We start from the raw sequence: 19,786 nt of genomic DNA, 5'->3' as shown, positions 1-19,786 counted from the left end.
TTGAATGACAACAAATTCTCAGGGTTCAGCCATTTCAAAATGCAAGAATGTGCCATCTAATCCCACGTACTCTGGTAATCCAGCTAAGGTGAAGAAGGCAAGTTCATTTATTCCAATCTTAATTACTAAAGCAGATTTTTCCACTATCACACAGCACACAACCAATCTCTTTATGTGTTTATATGTTTATATGTGGTTTAGAGAATGAATACAAGTTAAAGAGGCTGTGGCTGGATTCAAGGAGAGCCCTCAGAGATCTGAGAGGCTGTGTTAATAGGATAACAAGGAAGACCAGTGTTGGGAGGGAGCTGCCACAGTCAGGGTTTGAGAGCTAAGCGGTAGAGTCCACCTGCAAGGTGAAAGGTGAAATGCCAAAACAGGGTCCAAGAAGAGGAAATGGAGGGTCCAGGTCCAGAGGGACGGAAAGATGGATGGGTATGGAGTCAAGTAGAGTGTATTAGCAGCAGAGGATGGAGTTGAGCTAAAGGTACAGCAAAAGTTGGGAATCTCTGCTAGCCCGTCCTCGATACACATACCAGGTATTAGGTAATTGGGTGATGGAAGGCCAGGTCACCACAGAGTTAGGTGTTCATCACTTTATGGGACTCAGGTGAGGGAGTTAGACCCTTTTCTCAGACCGTTTTTTGGGCCTGGTTTCCCTGAGATGGTTCTAATACACCCCCATGCAGTGTAGTTTCAGTTTATACTGGTACATATATAAGGTGGCCTCCTTTCTACTCCCAGGAATAAGTCACTTCAGTCTGTGCTGTGCCTGGTGTCTGACAGATGGTGCTGTTTTTGTGGATCCACCCAGGGCTTGCGATCTACTTCCCTCAAAATGGCAAAAGTTAAACTGTAAAACGGAGTCTCCTAGGGCAAGACACCGCCTGGAAAAACGCTGTTTTGTACAATGTAGTGTAACTTAAAGTAGGGCACAACCTTGTCTCAAAAGCATGCTCACACTCTCTTGCATTGGCTAAGTTTGTTGGGCAGCCTGGTTTTTTGTTTGTTTGGTTTGGTTTGGTTTAGTTTGGTTTGGTTTGGTTTTTGTATTTTTGTACAGGGTTTCTCCATGTAACAGCCCTGGCTGTCCTGAAACTTGCTCTGTAGACCAGGCTGGCCTCAAACTCTCAGAGATCCACCTGCCTCTCCCTTCCTAGTGCTGGGATTAAAGTCATGCAACACAAGGGCAGCCTGTCTTAATCCCTCTTGAAGGATAATGAGGTTTGCTTGTGCCTTTGGAGGGTTCTTTGCTACCATGAATCTCTGTGGCTGCTCAGGGGTCCTCCTGTCCTCACATCTGGATGGGGATTCAGGACTCAGGCAACTTAGAAGGACCTGTGTCTGACCCCCATGACTGACTGAGTCTTTCTGTCCCCTACAGGACACGAGCGGACCTTAGGCAAGTTCTGTGCTACTAGTTGTCCACGATGAACGGCCAGGCCCCTCCTCATGATGTCATAGTTGCCAATGGGACTGAGAAGCTCATTGTCCCTAAAACCATGAAGAACCAACTAGGAGCCAGCACTTCTTCGAGGCCCCAAGCAGAGGCTGCCCTGCCTACCACAGTCAGAAGTATTGCTGGGGTATATATGGAGTCCTCAGGACAGACCCAGAGCATCTATGCTGCTATGAAGCAGGGCCTCCTGCCCACTGGGCTTGGGGTGACTTTACTTGAGGCCCAGGCAGCCACTGGGGGTCTCGTGGACCTTGCCCAGGGCCAACTTCTTTCTGTGTCTGAGGCTCTAAGGCGGGGTCTGGTGGGACTGGAGCTAAAGGAAAAATTGTTGGCTGCTGAACGTGCAGTTACTGGGTATCCCGACCCCTATGGGGGTGAAAAGCTGGCCCTCTTCCAGGCCATCAGGAAAGAAGTTATAGACAGGACCCTAGGGTGGAGATTGCTAGAGGCCCAGCTAGCTACTGGGGGCCTGGTGGACCCAACCCGGGGTGTGCAAGTAGCCCCAGAGCTAGCCTGCCAGCAGGGCCTTTTGGATAAGGAGACATGGCTCAGTCTGCTGGAGTCAGAGCCCAGTATGGGTACCCCTGGTTTTTCTGACCCCAACACGCTAGAGCAGCTCCCATACTCTATGCTGTTGGATAGGTGTGTGCAAGACCCCAGCACAGGGCTGCCCCTATTGCCCTTAAAAACCACCTTCCACACCCTGGCTGGAGCAGCCAGCGCAGCAATGCTGCTGGAGGCAGGAATACTAAATGAGGAGACAGTCCGAGGCCTGCAGAAAGGCACACTGGTGGTGTCAGATGTGGGTACACGTCCCGAGGTGCAACGTTATCTGGAAGGCACTGGAGGGTTAGCAGGGGTTGTCCTGTTGCCTGGAGGTCACAAGAAGAGCTTTTTCCAGGCTACGGTTGAACACTTGCTCTCAAAGGGCATTGCACTACAACTCTTAGAGGCTCAGGCTGCTACCCGCACCCTCGTGCACCCAACCACAGGCCAGCGTCTGTGGGTGGAAGAGGCAGTCAAGGCAGGCCTGGTTGGCCCAGAACTTCATGAGCAGCTCCTGGTTGCAGAACAGGCAGTGACTGGGTATTATGACCCCTTCAGCAGCTCCCGCATCCCCCTTTTCCAGGCTATGAAGAAGGGGCTTGTGGACCAGGCACTGGCTCTGCGCCTCCTGGATGCCCAGCTAGCCACAGGTGGGCTTATATGCCCAGCCCGCAGATTCCGGCTGCCCCTGGAGGCCGCCCTGCGCTTTGGCTGTCTGGATGAAGAGACTCAGCAACATCTCTCTCAGGCAATGGGCTTTTCAGATCCTACCACACACGATCGTCTTCGCTATGAGCAGCTGCTGGCCCTCTCTGTCACTGACCCAGAGACAGGGCTTGCTTTTCTGCCTCTCCCTGGATTGTCCCATGCAAACGAGCCCCAGGGACCCACATTTATTGATCACTGTACTCGACAGGTCTTGAGCAAGGCCACAACCTCCATCTCTGTAGGAAGATACCAGGGCCGGCCTGTCTCCCTCTGGGAACTGCTCTTTTCTGAGGCAGTGCCCGTTAAGCAGAGGGCAATGCTTGCCCAACAGCACCAGCAAGGGGCTCTGTCAGTGGAGGAGCTGGCAGCTGAGCTGAAGAGCATTGTTGAGCAGGCTGCGGCAACTGCCAAAGTCACCTTTGCTGGGTTGAGGGACACTGTGACACCAGGAGAGCTGTTGAAAGCTGAGATAATCAACCAGGACCTGTTTGAGCAGCTGGAACGTGGACAGACCTCAGCCCAAGATGTGGGCAGCCTGGACTCGGTGCAGAGGTACCTGCAGGGCACAGGTTGTATTGCAGGCCTATTGCTTCCTGACTCCCAGGAACGTCTCAGGATCTATGAGGCCCGTAGCAAGGGGCTCCTCAGGCCCGGTACTGCCCTGATCTTGCTTGAGGCCCAGGCTGCCACAGGCTTTATCATTGACCCAAAAGAGAACAAGAGATACTCTGTGGAGGAGGCACTGAGGGCGGGTGTCATTGGGCCTGATGTATATGCAAAGCTGCTATCTGCAGAACGGGCAGTGACTGGCTACACGGACCCCTACTCTGGGGAGCAGATCTCCCTCTTCCAGGCCATGCAGAGGGACCTCATTGTCAGAGACCATGGCATCCGCCTGCTGGAGGCCCAGATTGCCACAGGGGGTGTCATCGACCCTGTGCACAGCCACCGTGTTCCCGTGGACGTGGCCTACCAACGTGGCTACTTTGATCAGATGCTGAACTCTATTCTGCTGGACCCATCTGATGACACCAAGGGCTTCTTTGACCCCAATACACATGAGAATCTCACCTACCTGCAGCTTCTGGAGCGCTGTATACATGACTCTGAGACGGGTCTGTACCTCCTGCCCCTCAGTGGTACACGACCCCAGCTGGTAGATAGTTCCACTCGGCAGGCCTTCCAGAGTCTACTGCTCTCCGTGAAATATGGACGGTTCCGGGGGCAGAGAGTTTCTGCGTGGGAGCTGATTAACTCTGAATATTTCCAAGAGGACTGGAGGAGGCAGCTACTGCAGCGTTATCGGCAGCACAAGATCACACTGGAGCAGGTCACTCAGCTGCTGGAGAAAGAGATGAGGAGGTGGGCAGACATCACACTGCCGGCCCTACAAGGCCGGGTCACTGCCTACCAGCTCCTAGAGGCCCACATCATCAACCAGGAGCTCCTAGACCAGGTGCTGGCAGGAACAGTCAGCCCAGATGCTCTCCTTCACATGGGTGATGTTCACAGGTACCTTCGGGGCTCAGGCACTGTGGGTGGTGTGCTGCTACAGCCCTCCAACCAGCGAATCAGTCTCTACCAGGCCATGAAGCAGAAGCTGCTGGCACCTAGTGTAGCTTTGGCCTTGCTGGAGGCCCAGGCAGCCACTGGAGCCATCACCGACCCTGGCAGTATGGAGACCCTTTCAGTAGATGAGGCTGTGTGCCGGGGAGTTGTGGGAGCAGAGGTATATGGCAAGCTGAAGCAAGCAGAGCATTCTATCACTGGCTATAGGGACCCCTTTTCTGGAAAAAAGGTGTCCCTGTTCAGGGCCATGAAGAAGGGCCTTGTCCCTGTAGAGCAGGCAACCCGGCTACTAGAGGCCCAGGTGTCCACAGGAGGGGTCGTTGATCCTACAACCCACCTCCACCTCCCCATGCCTGTGGCGGTCCAGCGTGGCTGCATTGATCTAGAGATGGAGGTGACCTTGTCCAGATCTCCTGAGACCTTTCCCACACCCGATGGCCGGGGGCACACCAGCTATGCCCAGCTCCTGGAACAGTGTCTCCAGGACAAAGCCTCTGGGCTTCACCTCCTGCCCCTGACAGAAGATGTTCCCAGCGTCCCAACTGACACACAGATCCAGGAGACCCTACAAGCATCAGCTGGCACTGAAGATGGTTTATCCCTCTGGGACTTGCTCACCTCTTGCCACTTTACCGAGGAGCAGCGCAGGGGCTTCCTTGAGGATGTGAGGGTTGGGAAGATGTCTGTGCCACAGCTACGGGACACTGTGTGCAGCTGGGTGCATGCAGCTAAGCTTCTGGCCCGGGCCCGCATCACTGTGCCAGGCCCATGGGGTGAGGTCCCAGCCACTTGGCTACGAGATGTTGGTATTATCACCCAAGAGACACTGGAAGCACTGGCACAGGGCACGCAGTCACCTGAGGACGTAGCCAAACAGCCTGCTGTGAAGACCTGCCTCTGGGGTACGGGCTGTGTGGCCGGTGTGCTGCTCCAGCCCTCAGGGACCAAGTTGAGCATCGCCCAGGCTGTAAGAGATGGCCTTCTGCCCACAGGCTTGGGCCAGCAGCTGTTAGAAGCCCAGGTGGCATCTGGCTTCCTTGTAAATCCACTAACCAACCAGAGATTTTCAGTGGAGGGTGCAGTGAAGGCTGGCCTGGTGGGCATGGAGCTGAGTGAACAGCTCAAAGAAGTTGAAAAGGCTGTGACAGGGTACTCAGACCCTTATTCAGGAGGCTCCTTTTCTCTATGGCAGGCCATGGAGAAGGGGCTTGTAACCCAAACTGAGGCCTTTCCTCTCCTGCAAGTCCAGCTGGCCACAGGAGGTGTTGTGGACCCTACCCATGGAGTGCACCTGCCCCAGACAGTGGCCTACAAGCTTGGCCTCCTGGATGAGCAGACAAGCCAGGTGCTGACTGCCACTGGGAAGGAAAACAAGCTCTTTTTTGACCCCAACTCCCGTGAAAAGGTGACATACCAGCAGCTCAAGGAACTCTGTGTGCTGGATGCTGCCACTGGCCTGTGGCTGCTGCCACTGCCCCAGGACACTGTGCTTGAGGTGGATGACCACACTGCCGTGGCACTGAGGGCTATGAAGGTTTCCATCAACATGGGGAGGTTCCAAGGACACAGCGTGTCACTCTGGGATCTGCTACACTCTGAGTATGTTGAAGCTGAGAAGCGGAGGGAGCTGGTGGCCCTCTGTTGTTCCGGGAGGGCTGCTGCTCTGCGACAGGTCATCAGTATGGTCACCACCCTGGTGGAGGCTGCAGAGAAGCAGGCCCCGCAGGCCACCTTCAAAGGGCTCCGGAAACAGGTTTCAGCTGGGGACTTGTTTAGGTCCCAGCTGATCACCAAGCAGACACTGGATGAGCTCAACCAGGGAAAGAGGACAGTCCAGGAAGTGACAGAGATGGACAGTGTGAGGAGATCCCTGGAAGGAGGCAACTTCATTGCTGGGGTCCTTATGCAGGATACAAAAGAGAAGATGAGTATCCCAGAGGCCTTGAGAAGGCACATTTTGAGGCCAGGCACAGCTCTGGTGCTGCTGGAGGCACAGGCGGCCACGGGTTTCATCATTGACCCTGTGGAGAACCGGAAGCTAACTGTAGAGCAGGCGTTCCAGGCAGGGATGTTTGCCAAGGAAACCTACATGAAGCTGTTATCAGCTGAGCGGGCTGTCACCGGCTATACAGACCCTTACACAGGAGAACAGATCTCTCTCTTTCAGGCCATGCAGAGGGACCTCATCGTCAGGGACCATGGCATCCGCCTGCTGGAGGCCCAGATCGCCACGGGAGGCATCATTGACCCTGTGCACAGCCATCGCGTGCCCGTGGATGTGGCCTACCAACGTGGCTACTTCAATGAGGAGATGAACCGCATCTTGGCTGACCCAAGTGATGACACCAAGGGCTTTTTTGACCCCAACACGCATGAGAACCTCACTTACCTGCAGCTGCTGGAGCGCTGTGTGGAGGACCCTGAGACAGGCCTGTACATGTTGGAAATTGTAAAGAAAGGAGAAACCTACACGTACATTGATGAGGCCACAAGGCAAGCACTGAGATCCAGAACTGTGAAAATGGACGTAGGGAAGTTTGCAGGCCAGACAGTGTCTCTGTGGGACCTGTTATCTTCCCAGTATTTTACAGAAGGAAGGAAAAGGAAAGTTTTGCGAGAGTACAGAGCCCAGAACATAGGCCTGGAGAAACTGCTGGAGGTTATCACCTCTACTGTGGAAGAAACAGAGAAGCAAAGCCAACTATTCAAGGTGGCAGGCATCCATGGTGATGTGACAGCTGCAGAACTGTTCAACTCTGGGATCCTGGATAAGAAGACCCTTGATGGGCTCCACAGTGGGGACAGAGGGTGCCAGGACCTCTGCCAGCTGGAGGCTGTAAATGTCTACCTGGAAGGCAGCAACTGCATTGCTGGAGTGATAGCACCCCTAACCCAGAAGGTAATGAGCTTCTATGAGGCCAGCAGGGAAGAACTCATCCCCACAGGGTTTGCAGCACAGTTGCTGGAGGCACAGGCTGCCACTGGGTACATCATGGACCCTCGCACCCACCAGAGGCTGTGTGTGGATGAGGCCATAGCAGCTGGCCTGGTGGGTGAAGACCTGAGAGAGAGACTTGTGAATGCAGAGAAGGCAGCAAAGGGCTACGAAGACCCAGCCACAGGGGAGACTATCCCACTGTTCCAGGCCATGGAGAAGAAATTAGTTGGGAGGGAGGAAGCGCTGAGGCTGCTGGAGGTGCAGGTGGCCACAGGTGGAGTCATTGACCCACTACACCACCATCGAGTCCCTCTGGATACAGCCTGCCAACGGGGCTGTCTGTGTGATGACACCCGTGTTCTCATTGCTGACCAAAAGCACATGAGGAAAAGGTTTGTGGATCCCAACACACAAGAAAAGGTCACATACCAGGAGCTGCAGGACCGGTGCCAGCGGGAGAAGAAGTCAGGCTGGGCTCTGTTCCCAGTGGTCAAGGACACTAAGGACATTGAGTATGTTGATGAGGCCACCAAAAGAGCCCTGGAGGCGGAGCAGGTGGAAGTGACCGTGGGGAGGTACAGAGGCCAAAGGCGATCCGTGTGGGAGCTGCTGAACTCGGAGTATGTGTCTGAGGAGAAAAAGATTGAACTAGTTAGAATATACAAAGAGGACACTGACCGGGCACTGCAGAAGGTGGTAAAGCTTATTCTACAAATGATCGCAGACAAGGAAGGGAAAAGCAGGCAACACTGGTTCCGAGGATTACGAACTCAGGTCACAGCTGAGGAACTGCTGAGGTCAGGGGTCATCACAAAAGAGACTCTGGAGGACCTGGAAGAAGGCAGAGCCACAGTGGATCAGATTGAGCGGAAGGATGACGTGAAGAGATACCTCAAGGGTACCAGCTGCTTGGCGGGTGTCCTGGTGCCTGTCCAGGGAGAGCCTGGCCGTCAGGAGAAGATGAGCATCTACCAGGCCATGTGGAAGGGAGTGCTGAGGCCTGGCACAGCCCTGGTTCTGCTGGAGGCTCAGGCGGCCACCGGCTTCATCATCGACCCAGTGCACAACCGCAGACTGTCTGTGGAGGAGGCAGTGGCCGCTGGCGTGGTGGGTGGTGAGATCCAAGAGAAGCTGCTGTCAGCTGAGCGTGCTGTCACTGGCTACACGGACCCCTACAATGGGGAGCAGATCTCCCTCTTCCAGGCCATGCAGAGGGACCTCATTGTGAAAGACCATGGCATTCGTCTGCTGGAAGCCCAGATTGCCACGGGTGGTGTCATTGACCCTGTGCACAGCCACCGTGTGCCCGTGGACGTGGCCTACCAACGTGGCTACTTTGATGAGGAGATGAACAGCATTTTGGCTGACCCTGGAGATGACACCAAGGGCTTCTTTGACCCCAACACCCACGAGAACCTCACTTACCTGCAGCTGCTGCGTCGCTGCGTGCGGGACCCTGAGACTGGGCTCTACATGCTGCAGCTGGCAGGAAAGGGCTCCAGTGTGCACCACCTGAGTGAGGAACTGAGGCGAGCCCTTCGTGAAGCCCGTGTGACCCCAGCCACAGGTGACTTCCAGGGCCAGAGCATCTCTGTCTGGGAGCTTCTCTTCTACCGAGAGGTGCCTGAGAGTCTGCGCCAGGATCTGCTGCGTCGGTACCAGGCAGGTGGGCTGACCGTTCAGGATGTGAGCACCACACTCACCTCACTGCTGGCCCAAGCCAAGGATGGGAGCCCACGGGCGGATCCACAAGGAACCCTGGGTCAGGCCACCATGGAAGTAAAACGCGGTCATCTCCAGGGCCATGAGGTCCCAGTGTGGGACATCCTGACATCCAATTATGTGAGCAGGGACACCCGGAAGGAGCTGCTGGCCCAGTTCAGCTCTGGGACACTGACTCTACCCATGCTGAAGAGGAGACTGACCACCATTATTGAGGAGGCTGAGGAGACACAGGAGTCCAAGCCAAAGCAGAGTGTCACCTCACTTAACCAACAGGAGACTGGGGCCAGAAGCTCAGGGACCTCCCCAGACACGGGTGATGCTCAGGACAACACTGACAGTGCCAAGCAGCATCAGGAGCAGACTCTGCGTGCCACCACCATGCAGGTACAGCGTGGGCAGTTCCGGGACCAGCAAGTTTCAGTGTGGAAAGTCCTGTTCTCCTCATACCTAAGTGAGACCCGCCGGGAGGAGCTCCTTGCCCAGCACTTGGCTGGCAGGCTGGGTGTGAATGAACTAATTTCCCTCCTCATCCAAATCATCGAGGAGACAGAAGAGCGGCTCAGCAAGGTGTCTTTCCCTGGCCTGAGGCGCCAGGTGTCAGTGTCTGAGTTGTGTACCTCTGGTATCCTTGACCGGGACACCATGCGAGAACTGGCACAGGGCACCAAGACCATTCATGAGGTGACAGAGATGGACTCTGTCAAGCGCTACCTTGGGGGTACCAGCTGCATAGCGGGTGTCCTGGTGCCTGTCCAGGGAGAGCCTGCCCGTCAGGAGAAGATGAGCATCTACCAGGCCATGTGGAAGGGAGTGCTGAGGCCTGGCACAGCCCTGGTTCTGCTGGAGGCTCAGGCGGCCACCGGCTTCATCATCGACCCAGTGCACAACCGCAGACTGTCTGTGGAGGAGGCAGTGGCCGCTGGCGTGGTGGGTGGTGAGATCCAAGAGAAGCTGCTGTCAGCTGAGCGTGCTGTCACTGGCTACACGGACCCCTACAACGGTGAGCAGATCTCCCTCTTCCAGGCCATGCAGAGGGACCTCATTGTCAAGAACCATGGCATTCGTCTGCTGGAAGCCCAGATTGCCACGGGTGGTGTCATCGACCCTGTGCACAGCCACCGTGTGCCCGTGGACGTGGCCTACCAACGTGGCTACTTTGATGAGGAGATGAACAGCATTTTGGCTGACCCTGGAGATGACACCAAGGGCTTCTTTGACCCCAACACCCACGAGAACCTCACTTACCTGCAGCTGCTGCGTCGCTGCGTGCGGGACCCTGAGACTGGGCTCTACATGCTGCAGCTGGCAGGAAAGGGCTCCAGTGTGCACCACCTGAGTGAGGAACTGAGGCGAGCCCTTCGTGAAGCCCGTGTGACCCCAGCCACAGGTGACTTCCAGGGCCAGAGCATCTCTGTCTGGGAGCTTCTCTTCTACCGAGAGGTGCCTGAGAGTCTGCGCCAGGATCTGCTGCGTCGGTACCAGGCAGGTGGGCTGACCGTTCAGGATGTGAGCACCACACTCACCTCACTGCTGGCCCAAGCCAAGGATGGGAGCCCACGGGCGGATCCACAAGGAACCCTGGGTCAGGCCACCATGGAAGTAAAACGCGGTCATCTCCAGGGCCATGAGGTCCCAGTGTGGGACATCCTGACATCCAATTATGTGAGCAGGGACACCCGGAAAGAGCTGCTGGCCCAGTTCAGCTCTGGGACACTGACTCTACCCATGCTGAAGAGGAGACTGACCACCATTATTGAGGAGGCTGAGGAGACACAGGAGTCCAAGCCAAAGCAGAGTGTCACCTCACTTAACCAACAGGAGACTGGGGCCAGAAGCTCAGGGACCTCCCCAGACACGGGTGATGCTCAGGACAACACTGACAGTGCCAAGCAGCATCAGGAGCAGACTCTGCGTGCCACCACCATGCAGGTACAGCGTGGGCAGTTCCGGGACCAGCAAGTTTCAGTGTGGAAAGTCCTGTTCTCCTCATACCTAAGTGAGACCCGCCGGGAGGAGCTCCTTGCCCAGCACTTGGCTGGCAGGCTGGGTGTGAATGAACTAATTTCCCTCCTCATCCAAATCATCGAGGAGACAGAAGAGCGGCTCAGCAAGGTGTCTTTCCCTGGCCTGAGGCGCCAGGTGTCCGCTTCTGAGTTGTGTACCTCTGGTATCCTTGACCGGGACACCATGCGAGAACTGGCACAGGGCACCAAGACCATTCATGAGGTGACAGAGATGGACTCTGTCAAGCGCTACCTTGGGGGTACCAGCTGCATAGCGGGTGTCCTGGTGCCTGTCCAGGGAGAGCCTGGCCGTCAGGAGAAGATGAGCATCTACCAGGCCATGTGGAAGGGAGTGCTGAGGCCTGGCACAGCCCTGGTTCTGCTGGAGGCTCAGGCGGCCACCGGCTTCATCATCGACCCAGTGCACAACCGCAGACTGTCTGTGGAGGAGGCAGTGGCCGCTGGCGTGGTGGGTGGTGAGATCCAAGAGAAGCTGCTGTCAGCTGAGCGTGCTGTCACTGGCTACACGGACCCCTACAACGGTGAGCAGATCTCCCTCTTCCAGGCCATGCAGAGGGACCTCATTGTCAAGAACCATGGCATTCGTCTGCTGGAAGCCCAGATTGCCACGGGTGGTGTCATCGACCCTGTGCACAGCCACCGTGTGCCCGTGGACGTGGCCTACCAACGTGGCTACTTTGATGAGGAGATGAACAGCATTTTGGCTGACCCTGGAGATGACACCAAGGGCTTCTTTGACCCCAACACCCACGAGAACCTCACTTACCTGCAGCTGCTGCGTCGCTGCGTGCGGGACCCTGAGACTGGGCTCTACATGCTGCAGCTGGCAGGAAAGGGCTCCAGTGTGCACCACCTGAGTGAGGAACTGAGGCGAGCCCTTCGTGAAGCCCGTGTGACCCCAGCCACAGGTGACTTCCAGGGCCAGAGCATCTCTGTCTGGGAGCTTCTCTTCTACCGAGAGGTGCCTGAGAGTCTGCGCCAGGATCTGCTGCGTCGGTACCAGGCAGGTGGGCTGACCGTTCAGGATGTGAGCACCACACTCACCTCACTGCTGGCCCGAGCCAAGGATGGGAGCCCACGGGCGGATCCACAAGGAACCCTGGGTCAGGCCACCATGGAAGTAAAACGCGGTCATCTCCAGGGCCATGAGGTCCCAGTGTGGGACATCCTGACATCCAATTATGTGAGCAGGGACACCCGGAAGGAGCTGCTGGCCCAGTTCAGCTCTGGGACACTGACTCTACCCATGCTGAAGAGGAGACTGACCACCATTATTGAGGAGGCTGAGGAGACACAGGAGTCCAAGCCAAAGCAGAGTGTCACCTCACTTAACCAACAGGAGACTGGGGCCAGAAGCTCAGGGAGCTCCCCAGACACGGGTGATGCTCAGGACAACACTGACAGTGCCAAGCAGCATCAGGAGCAGACTCTGCGAGCCGCCACCATGCAGGTACAGCGTGGGCAGTTCCGGGACCAGCAAGTTTCAGTGTGGAAAGTCCTGTTCTCCTCGTACCTAAGTGAGACCCGCCGGGAGGAGCTCCTTGCCCAGCACTTGGCTGGCAGGCTGGGTGTGAGTGAACTAATTTCCCTCCTCATCCAAATCATCGAGGAGACAGAAGAGCGGCTTAGCAAGGTGTCTTTCCCTGGCCTGAGGCGCCAGGTGTCCGCTTCTGAGTTGTATACCTCTGGTATCCTTGACCGGGACACCATGCGAGAACTGGCACAGGGCACCAAGACCATTCATGAGGTGACAGAGATGGACTCTGTCAAGCGCTACCTTGGGGGTACCAGCTGCATAGCGGGTGTCCTGGTGCCTGTCCAGGGAGAGCCTGCCCGTCAGGAGAAGATGAGCATCTACCAGGCCATGTGGAAGGGAGTGCTGAGGCCTGGCACAGCCCTGGTTCTGCTGGAGGCTCAGGCGGCCACTGGCTTCATCATCGACCCAGTGCACAACCGCAGACTGTCTGTGGAGGAGGCAGTGGCCGCTGGCGTGGTGGGTGGTGAGATCCAAGAGAAGCTGCTGTCAGCTGAGCGTGCTGTCACTGGCTACACGGACCCCTACAACGGTGAGCAGATCTCCCTCTTCCAGGCCATGCAGAGGGACCTCATTGTGAAAGACCATGGCATTCGTCTGCTGGAAGCCCAGATTGCCACGGGTGGTGTCATCGACCCTGTGCATAGCCACCGTGTGCCCGTGGACGTGGCCTACCAACGTGGCTACTTTGATGAGGAGATGAACAGCATTTTGGCTGACCCTGGAGATGACACCAAGGGCTTCTTTGACCCCAACACCCACGAGAACCTCACTTACCTGCAGCTGCTGCGTCGCTGCGTGCGGGACCCTGAGACTGGGCTCTACATGCTGCAGCTGGCAGGAAAGGGCTCCAGTGTGCACCACCTGAGTGAGGAACTGAGGCGAGCCCTTCGTGAAGCCCGTTTGACCCCAGCCACAGGCGACTTCCAGGGCCAGAGCATCTCTGTCTGGGAGCTTCTCTTCTACCGAGAGGTGCCTGAGAGTCTGCGCCAGGATCTGCTGCGTCGGTACCAGGCAGGTGGGCTGACCGTTCAGGATGTGAGCACCACACTCACCTCACTGCTGGCCCAAGCCAAGGATGGGAGCCCACGGGCGGATCCACAAGGAACCCTGGGTCAGGCCACCATGGAAGTAAAACGCGGTCATCTCCAGGGCCATGAGGTCCCAGTGTGGGACATCCTGACATCCAATTATGTGAGCAGGGACACCCGGAAAGAGCTGCTGGCCCAGTTCAGCTCTGGGACACTGACTCTACCCATGCTGAAGAGGAGACTGACCACCATTATTGAGGAGGCTGAGGAGACACAGGAGTCCAAGCCAAAGCAGAGTGTCACCTCACTTAACCAACAGGAGACTGGGGCCAGAAGCTCAGGGAGCTCCCCAGACACGGGTGATGCTCAGGACAACACTGACAGTGCCAAGCAGCATCAGGAGCAGACTCTGCGTGCCGCCACCATGCAGGTACAGCGTGGGCAGTTCCGGGACCAGCAAGTTTCAGTGTGGAAAGTCCTGTTCTCCTCGTACCTAAGTGAGACCCGCCGGGAGGAGCTCCTTGCCCAGCACTTGGCTGGCAGGCTGGGTGTGAATGAACTAATTTCCCTCCTCATCCAAATCATCGAGGAGACAGAAGAGCGGCTTAGCAAGGTGTCTTTCCCTGGCCTGAGGCGCCAGGTGTCCGCTTCTGAGTTGTATACCTCTGGTATCCTTGACCGGGACACCATGCGAGAACTGGCACAGGGCACCAAGACCATTCATGAGGTGACAGAGATGGACTCTGTCAAGCGCTACCTTGGGGGTACCAGCTGCATAGCGGGTGTCCTGGTGCCTGTCCAGGGAGAGCCTGCCCGTCAGGAGAAGATGAGCATCTACCAGGCCATGTGGAAGGGAGTGCTGAGGCCTGGCACAGCCCTGGTTCTGCTGGAGGCTCAGGCGGCCACTGGCTTCATCATCGACCCAGTGCACAACCGCAGACTGTCTGTGGAGGAGGCAGTGGCCGCTGGCGTGGTGGGTGGTGAGATCCAAGAGAAGCTGCTGTCAGCTGAGCGTGCTGTCACTGGCTACACGGACCCCTACAACGGTGAGCAGATCTCCCTCTTCCAGGCCATGCAGAGGGACCTCATTGTGAAAGACCATGGCATTCGTCTGCTGGAAGCCCAGATTGCCACGGGTGGTGTCATCGACCCTGTGCATAGCCACCGTGTGCCCGTGGACGTGGCCTACCAACGTGGCTACTTTGATGAGGAGATGAACAGCATTTTGGCTGACCCTGGAGATGACACCAAGGGCTTCTTTGACCCCAACACCCACGAGAACCTCACTTACCTGCAGCTGCTGCGTCGCTGCGTGCGGGACCCTGAGACTGGGCTCTACATGCTGCAGCTGGCAGGAAAGGGCTCCAGTGTGCACCACCTGAGTGAGGAACTGAGGCGAGCCCTTCGTGAAGCCCGTGTGACCCCAGCCACAGGTGACTTCCAGGGCCAGAGCATCTCTGTCTGGGAGCTTCTCTTCTACCGAGAGGTGCCTGAGAGTCTGCGCCAGGATCTGCTGCGTCGGTACCAGGCAGGTGGGCTGACCGTTCAGGATGTGAGCACCACACTCACCTCACTGCTGGCCCGAGCCAAGGATGGGAGCCCACGGGCGGATCCACAAGGAACCCTGGGTCAGGCCACCATGGAAGTAAAACGCGGTCATCTCCAGGGCCATGAGGTCCCAGTGTGGGACATCCTGACATCCAATTATGTGAGCAGGGACACCCGGAAGGAGCTGCTGGCCCAGTTCAGCTCTGGGACACTGACTCTACCCATGCTGAAGAGGAGACTGACCACCATTATTGAGGAGGCTGAGGAGACACAGGAGTCCAAGCCAAAGCAGAGTGTCACCTCACTTAACCAACAGGAGACTGGGGCCAGAAGCTCAGGGAGCTCCCCAGACACGGGTGATGCTCAGGACAACACTGACAGTGCCAAGCAGCATCAGGAGCAGACTCTGCGAGCCGCCACCATGCAGGTACAGCGTGGGCAGTTCCGGGACCAGCAAGTTTCAGTGTGGAAAGTCCTGTTCTCCTCGTACCTAAGTGAGACCCGCCGGGAGGAGCTCCTTGCCCAGCACTTGGCTGGCAGGCTGGGTGTGAATGAACTAATTTCCCTCCTCATCCAAATCATCGAGGAGACAGAAGAGCGGCTCAGCAAGGTGTCTTTCCCTGGCCTGAGGCGCCAGGTGTCCGCTTCTGAGTTGTGTACCTCTGGTATCCTTGACCGGGACACCATGCGAGAACTGGCACAGGGCACCAAGACCATTCATGAGGTGACAGAGATGGACTCTGTCAAGCGCTACCTTGGGGGTACCAGCTGCATAGCGGGTGTCCTGGTGCCTGTCCAGGGAGAGCCTGGCCGTCAGGAGAAGATGAGCATCTACCAGGCCATGTGGAAGGGAGTGCTGAGGCCTGGCACAGCCCTGGTTCTGCTGGAGGCTCAGGCGGCCACCGGCTTCATCATTGACCCAGTGCACAACCGCAGACTGTCTGTGGAGGAGGCAGTGGCCGCTGGCGTGGTGGGTGGTGAGATCCAAGAGAAGCTGCTGTCAGCTGAGCGTGCTGTCACTGGCTACACGGACCCCTACAACGGTGAGCAGATCTCCCTCTTCCAGGCCATGCAGAGGGACCTCATTGTCAAGAACCATGGCATTCGTCTGCTGGAAGCCCAGATTGCCACGGGTGGTGTCATCGACCCTGTGCACAGCCACCGTGTGCCCGTGGACGTGGCCTACCAACGTGGCTACTTTGATGAGGAGATGAACAGCATTTTGGCTGACCCTGGAGATGACACCAAGGGCTTCTTTGACCCCAACACCCACGAGAACCTCACTTACCTGCAGCTGCTGCGTCGCTGCGTGCGGGACCCTGAGACTGGGCTCTACATGCTGCAGCTGGCAGGAAAGGGCTCCAGTGTGCACCACCTGAGTGAGGAACTGAGGCGAGCCCTTCGTGAAGCCCGTGTGACCCCAGCCACAGGCGACTTCCAGGGCCAGAGCATCTCTGTCTGGGAGCTTCTCTTCTACCGAGAGGTGCCTGAGAGTCTGCGCCAGGATCTGCTGCGTCGGTACCAGGCAGGTGGGCTGACCATTCAGGATGTGAGCACCACACTCACCTCACTGCTGGCCCGAGCCAAGGATGGGAGCCCACGGGCGGATCCACAAGGAACCCTGGGTCAGGCCACCATGGAAGTAAAACGCGGTCATCTCCAGGGCCATGAGGTCCCAGTGTGGGACATCCTGACATCCAATTATGTGAGCAGGGACACCCGGAAGGAGCTGCTGGCCCAGTTCAGCTCTGGGACACTGACTCTACCCATGCTGAAGAGGAGACTGACCACCATTATTGAGGAGGCTGAGGAGACACAGGAGTCCAAGCCAAAGCAGAGTGTCACCTCACTTAACCAACAGGAGACTGGGGCCAGAAGCTCAGGGAGCTCCCCAGACACGGGTGATGCTCAGGACAACACTGACAGTGCCAAGCAGCATCAGGAGCAGACTCTGCGTGCCGCCACCATGCAGGTACAGCGTGGGCAGTTCCGGGACCAGCAAGTTTCAGTGTGGAAAGTCCTGTTCTCCTCGTACCTAAGTGAGACCCGCCGGGAGGAGCTCCTTGCCCAGCACTTGGCTGGCAGGCTGGGTGTGAATGAACTAATTTCCCTCCTCATCCAAATCATCGAGGAGACAGAAGAGCGGCTTAGCAAGGTGTCTTTCCCTGGCCTGAGGCGCCAGGTGTCCGCTTCTGAGTTGTATACCTCTGGTATCCTTGACCGGGACACCATGCGAGAACTGGCACAGGGCACCAAGACCATTCATGAGGTGACAGAGATGGACTCTGTCAAGCGCTACCTTGGGGGTACCAGCTGCATAGCGGGTGTCCTGGTGCCTGTCCAGGGAGAGCCTGGCCGTCAGGAGAAGATGAGCATCTACCAGGCCATGTGGAAGGGAGTGCTGAGGCCTGGCACAGCCCTGGTTCTGCTGGAGGCTCAGGCGGCCACTGGCTTCATCATCGACCCAGTGCACAACCGCAGACTGTCTGTGGAGGAGGCAGTGGCCGCTGGCGTGGTGGGTGGTGAGATCCAAGAGAAGCTGCTGTCAGCTGAGCGTGCTGTCACTGGCTACACGGACCCCTACAACGGTGAGCAGATCTCCCTCTTCCAGGCCATGCAGAGGGACCTCATTGTGAAAGACCATGGCATTCGTCTGCTGGAAGCCCAGATTGCCACGGGTGGTGTCATCGACCCTGTGCATAGCCACCGTGTGCCCGTGGATGTGGCCTACCAACGTGGCTACTTTGATGAGGAGATGAACAGCATTTTGGCTGACCCTGGAGATGACACCAAGGGCTTCTTTGACCCCAACACCCACGAGAACCTCACATACCTACAACTTTTGCAGAGAGCTACAGCTGACCCTGAGACTGGATTGTTGTTTCTCTCCCTGTCTAAGGACTGAATATCTTTTTGTGACTCTCCGAGCATTGTGCATTTCAGCATTGTCATAGACATTGTCTTGGATCCTCAGGTTCCCTCTATACTTTTATATCGCATGGTTTGTTTATCAGGGTTCTGGTTATGTATCTTTCCTCCTCCCCTGTCTGCTTCTCAATGGTAATTTTTTGTCCCATACATGTTCTCCCTCCTTTTGTTGTTGGGTTTTTTTTTTTTTTCTCTACAATTTTCTTGCGTTTTTGTCTTTTTTGTTTTTCTTTTTCTTTTTCTCAGAGCTGTGGACCCAACCCAGGTCCTTGGGCTTCCCAGCTAAGCGTCCTACCACTGAGCTCAATCCCCAACCCGCCCTGTCTTGTTTCTTAGGACTGTTTTCCATTGTTTTGATGGCAGCATTAGCTTGGAGGGAGGCCTTTGGTTGCTGTTCTGACAGAAGGTTCCCCTGTTGTAGTCTTGGCTCTCCTGGTACTCACTCTGTTCAACAGTCTGGAGTCAAACTCAGAGATTCACCTGCCTCTGCCTCCCGAGGACTGGGATTGAAGGCACGTGCCACCACTGCCCAGCCAAGGAAGTGGTCTTTTAATCGAGGTTGTCTCTGCATTCTAGATAGCACCAAAGTCATTCACCTTGTAGTGCACACCTGTCACAAAGTGACTGGCAATCTTTTCTCTTGGTCTCCCAAGCACTGGGTTTGCATGCACAAATCACCATGCTTTGTTGCAGGAATATTTAAAAAGAATGGGCAAGTTCCTGCGCTGTGCCCAACACCGGTGTGCCACATGACACCAGCTGGGTGTTCTCATCTTGGCAGATTCTCTGGCCTGGAGCTCCTGAGTTCCCTTGGCGGGTCATTTCCACCCCAGCCCCAATGCAATGACTGCCCACCCTGAAGTTAGCTATCACAATTCCCAGTAACCTGGGAAAATCAAAACTCTAGAAGCTTATAATTGGTATATAGATTTATATACCAATAAATTCTCAATTCACAAGATGCCCACACAATATTTTTAGAGCCAGTTGATAATGATACAAGCTGCTCACCTAGATTAGACAAGTTACCCCAAATATTCTTTCCTTGTATGATTTGGAATCTGGATCGTCTTCCTCCTGCTCCATCTTGATTTCTCCCTCTTTTTCTCCTGAGTCACTCTTTCACCCTGCAACTCTTAGCTCCGCCTCCCTTTTTCCTGTCCAATCACAGGCCTCCTGCTGCACTAATAATTAAATAGATTGGACAGGGAAAATCCTGCCACAATGCTTGGCCAAGATCTTCAACATTTTAAATTTCTGACCACTTTGTACATGGTGTGTCTTGATTTGCCGCCAGTATTTAGTATGATGTTGCTTCTCTTGCCATGTACCCCTGAGACATCTCACAGTTTGGTGTATTACAACTTTTAGTGCACACATGTCTTTTGATAATAAATGAATTTTCTGCACCTGTATGAGTCGCTCTGTCCGTGTGTGCTAAGCATTGGCCATCAGCTTGCTCTGGTCTGTGTGCAGTTCAGTCTTGTTGGTCCCCACAGGTAAGGACTAGAAAAGCAACCTCCCTCACAGGTGATTTGCCAGAATATGTTTGTATATGACCAACATTCCCGTTATCTTGAATGATTTAAGGCTTTTCTTTTGTTTCATGGGGAAAATGGTTTATTTGGACTTGGTGTTGGAAAGATTCAAGGGCAAAGTTTTCCTCTGGTCATGGGTTTCCTGCTGGCAGAGTCCCAAAGTAGTTAGGACACCTCAAGAAAGCAATTTAAGGACAAAACAAGAGGGCTTAGAGAGATGTTTCAGAGGTTAAAAGCA

At 55.8% G+C, this 19,786-nt stretch overlaps 1 protein-coding gene across 2 annotated transcripts in view; it reads left to right on the top strand.

Annotated features, from left to right (window-relative positions):
• The window catches only part of Eppk1 (epiplakin 1), a 29,332-nt gene extending 9,907 nt beyond the window's left edge, over positions 1 to 19,425 (top strand). For both annotated transcript variants that reach the window (XM_076912211.1, XM_034517308.2), the window contains exon 2: positions 1,385 to 19,425. In XM_076912211.1, the coding sequence (XP_076768326.1) occupies positions 1,431 to 17,987 (16,557 nt within the window). In that variant the 5' untranslated portion in view covers positions 1,385 to 1,430 and the 3' untranslated portion in view covers positions 17,988 to 19,425. The remainder of the gene's footprint in view (positions 1 to 1,384) is intronic.
• The last annotated feature ends 361 nt before the right edge of the window (positions 19,426 to 19,786 follow it).

The sequence above is a fragment of the Arvicanthis niloticus genome, chromosome 13 (genome assembly GCF_011762505.2).
Source record: "Arvicanthis niloticus isolate mArvNil1 chromosome 13, mArvNil1.pat.X, whole genome shotgun sequence".
NCBI lineage: Eukaryota > Metazoa > Chordata > Mammalia > Rodentia > Muridae > Arvicanthis > Arvicanthis niloticus.
This window is presented reverse-complemented; position numbering and strand designations above follow the sequence as displayed.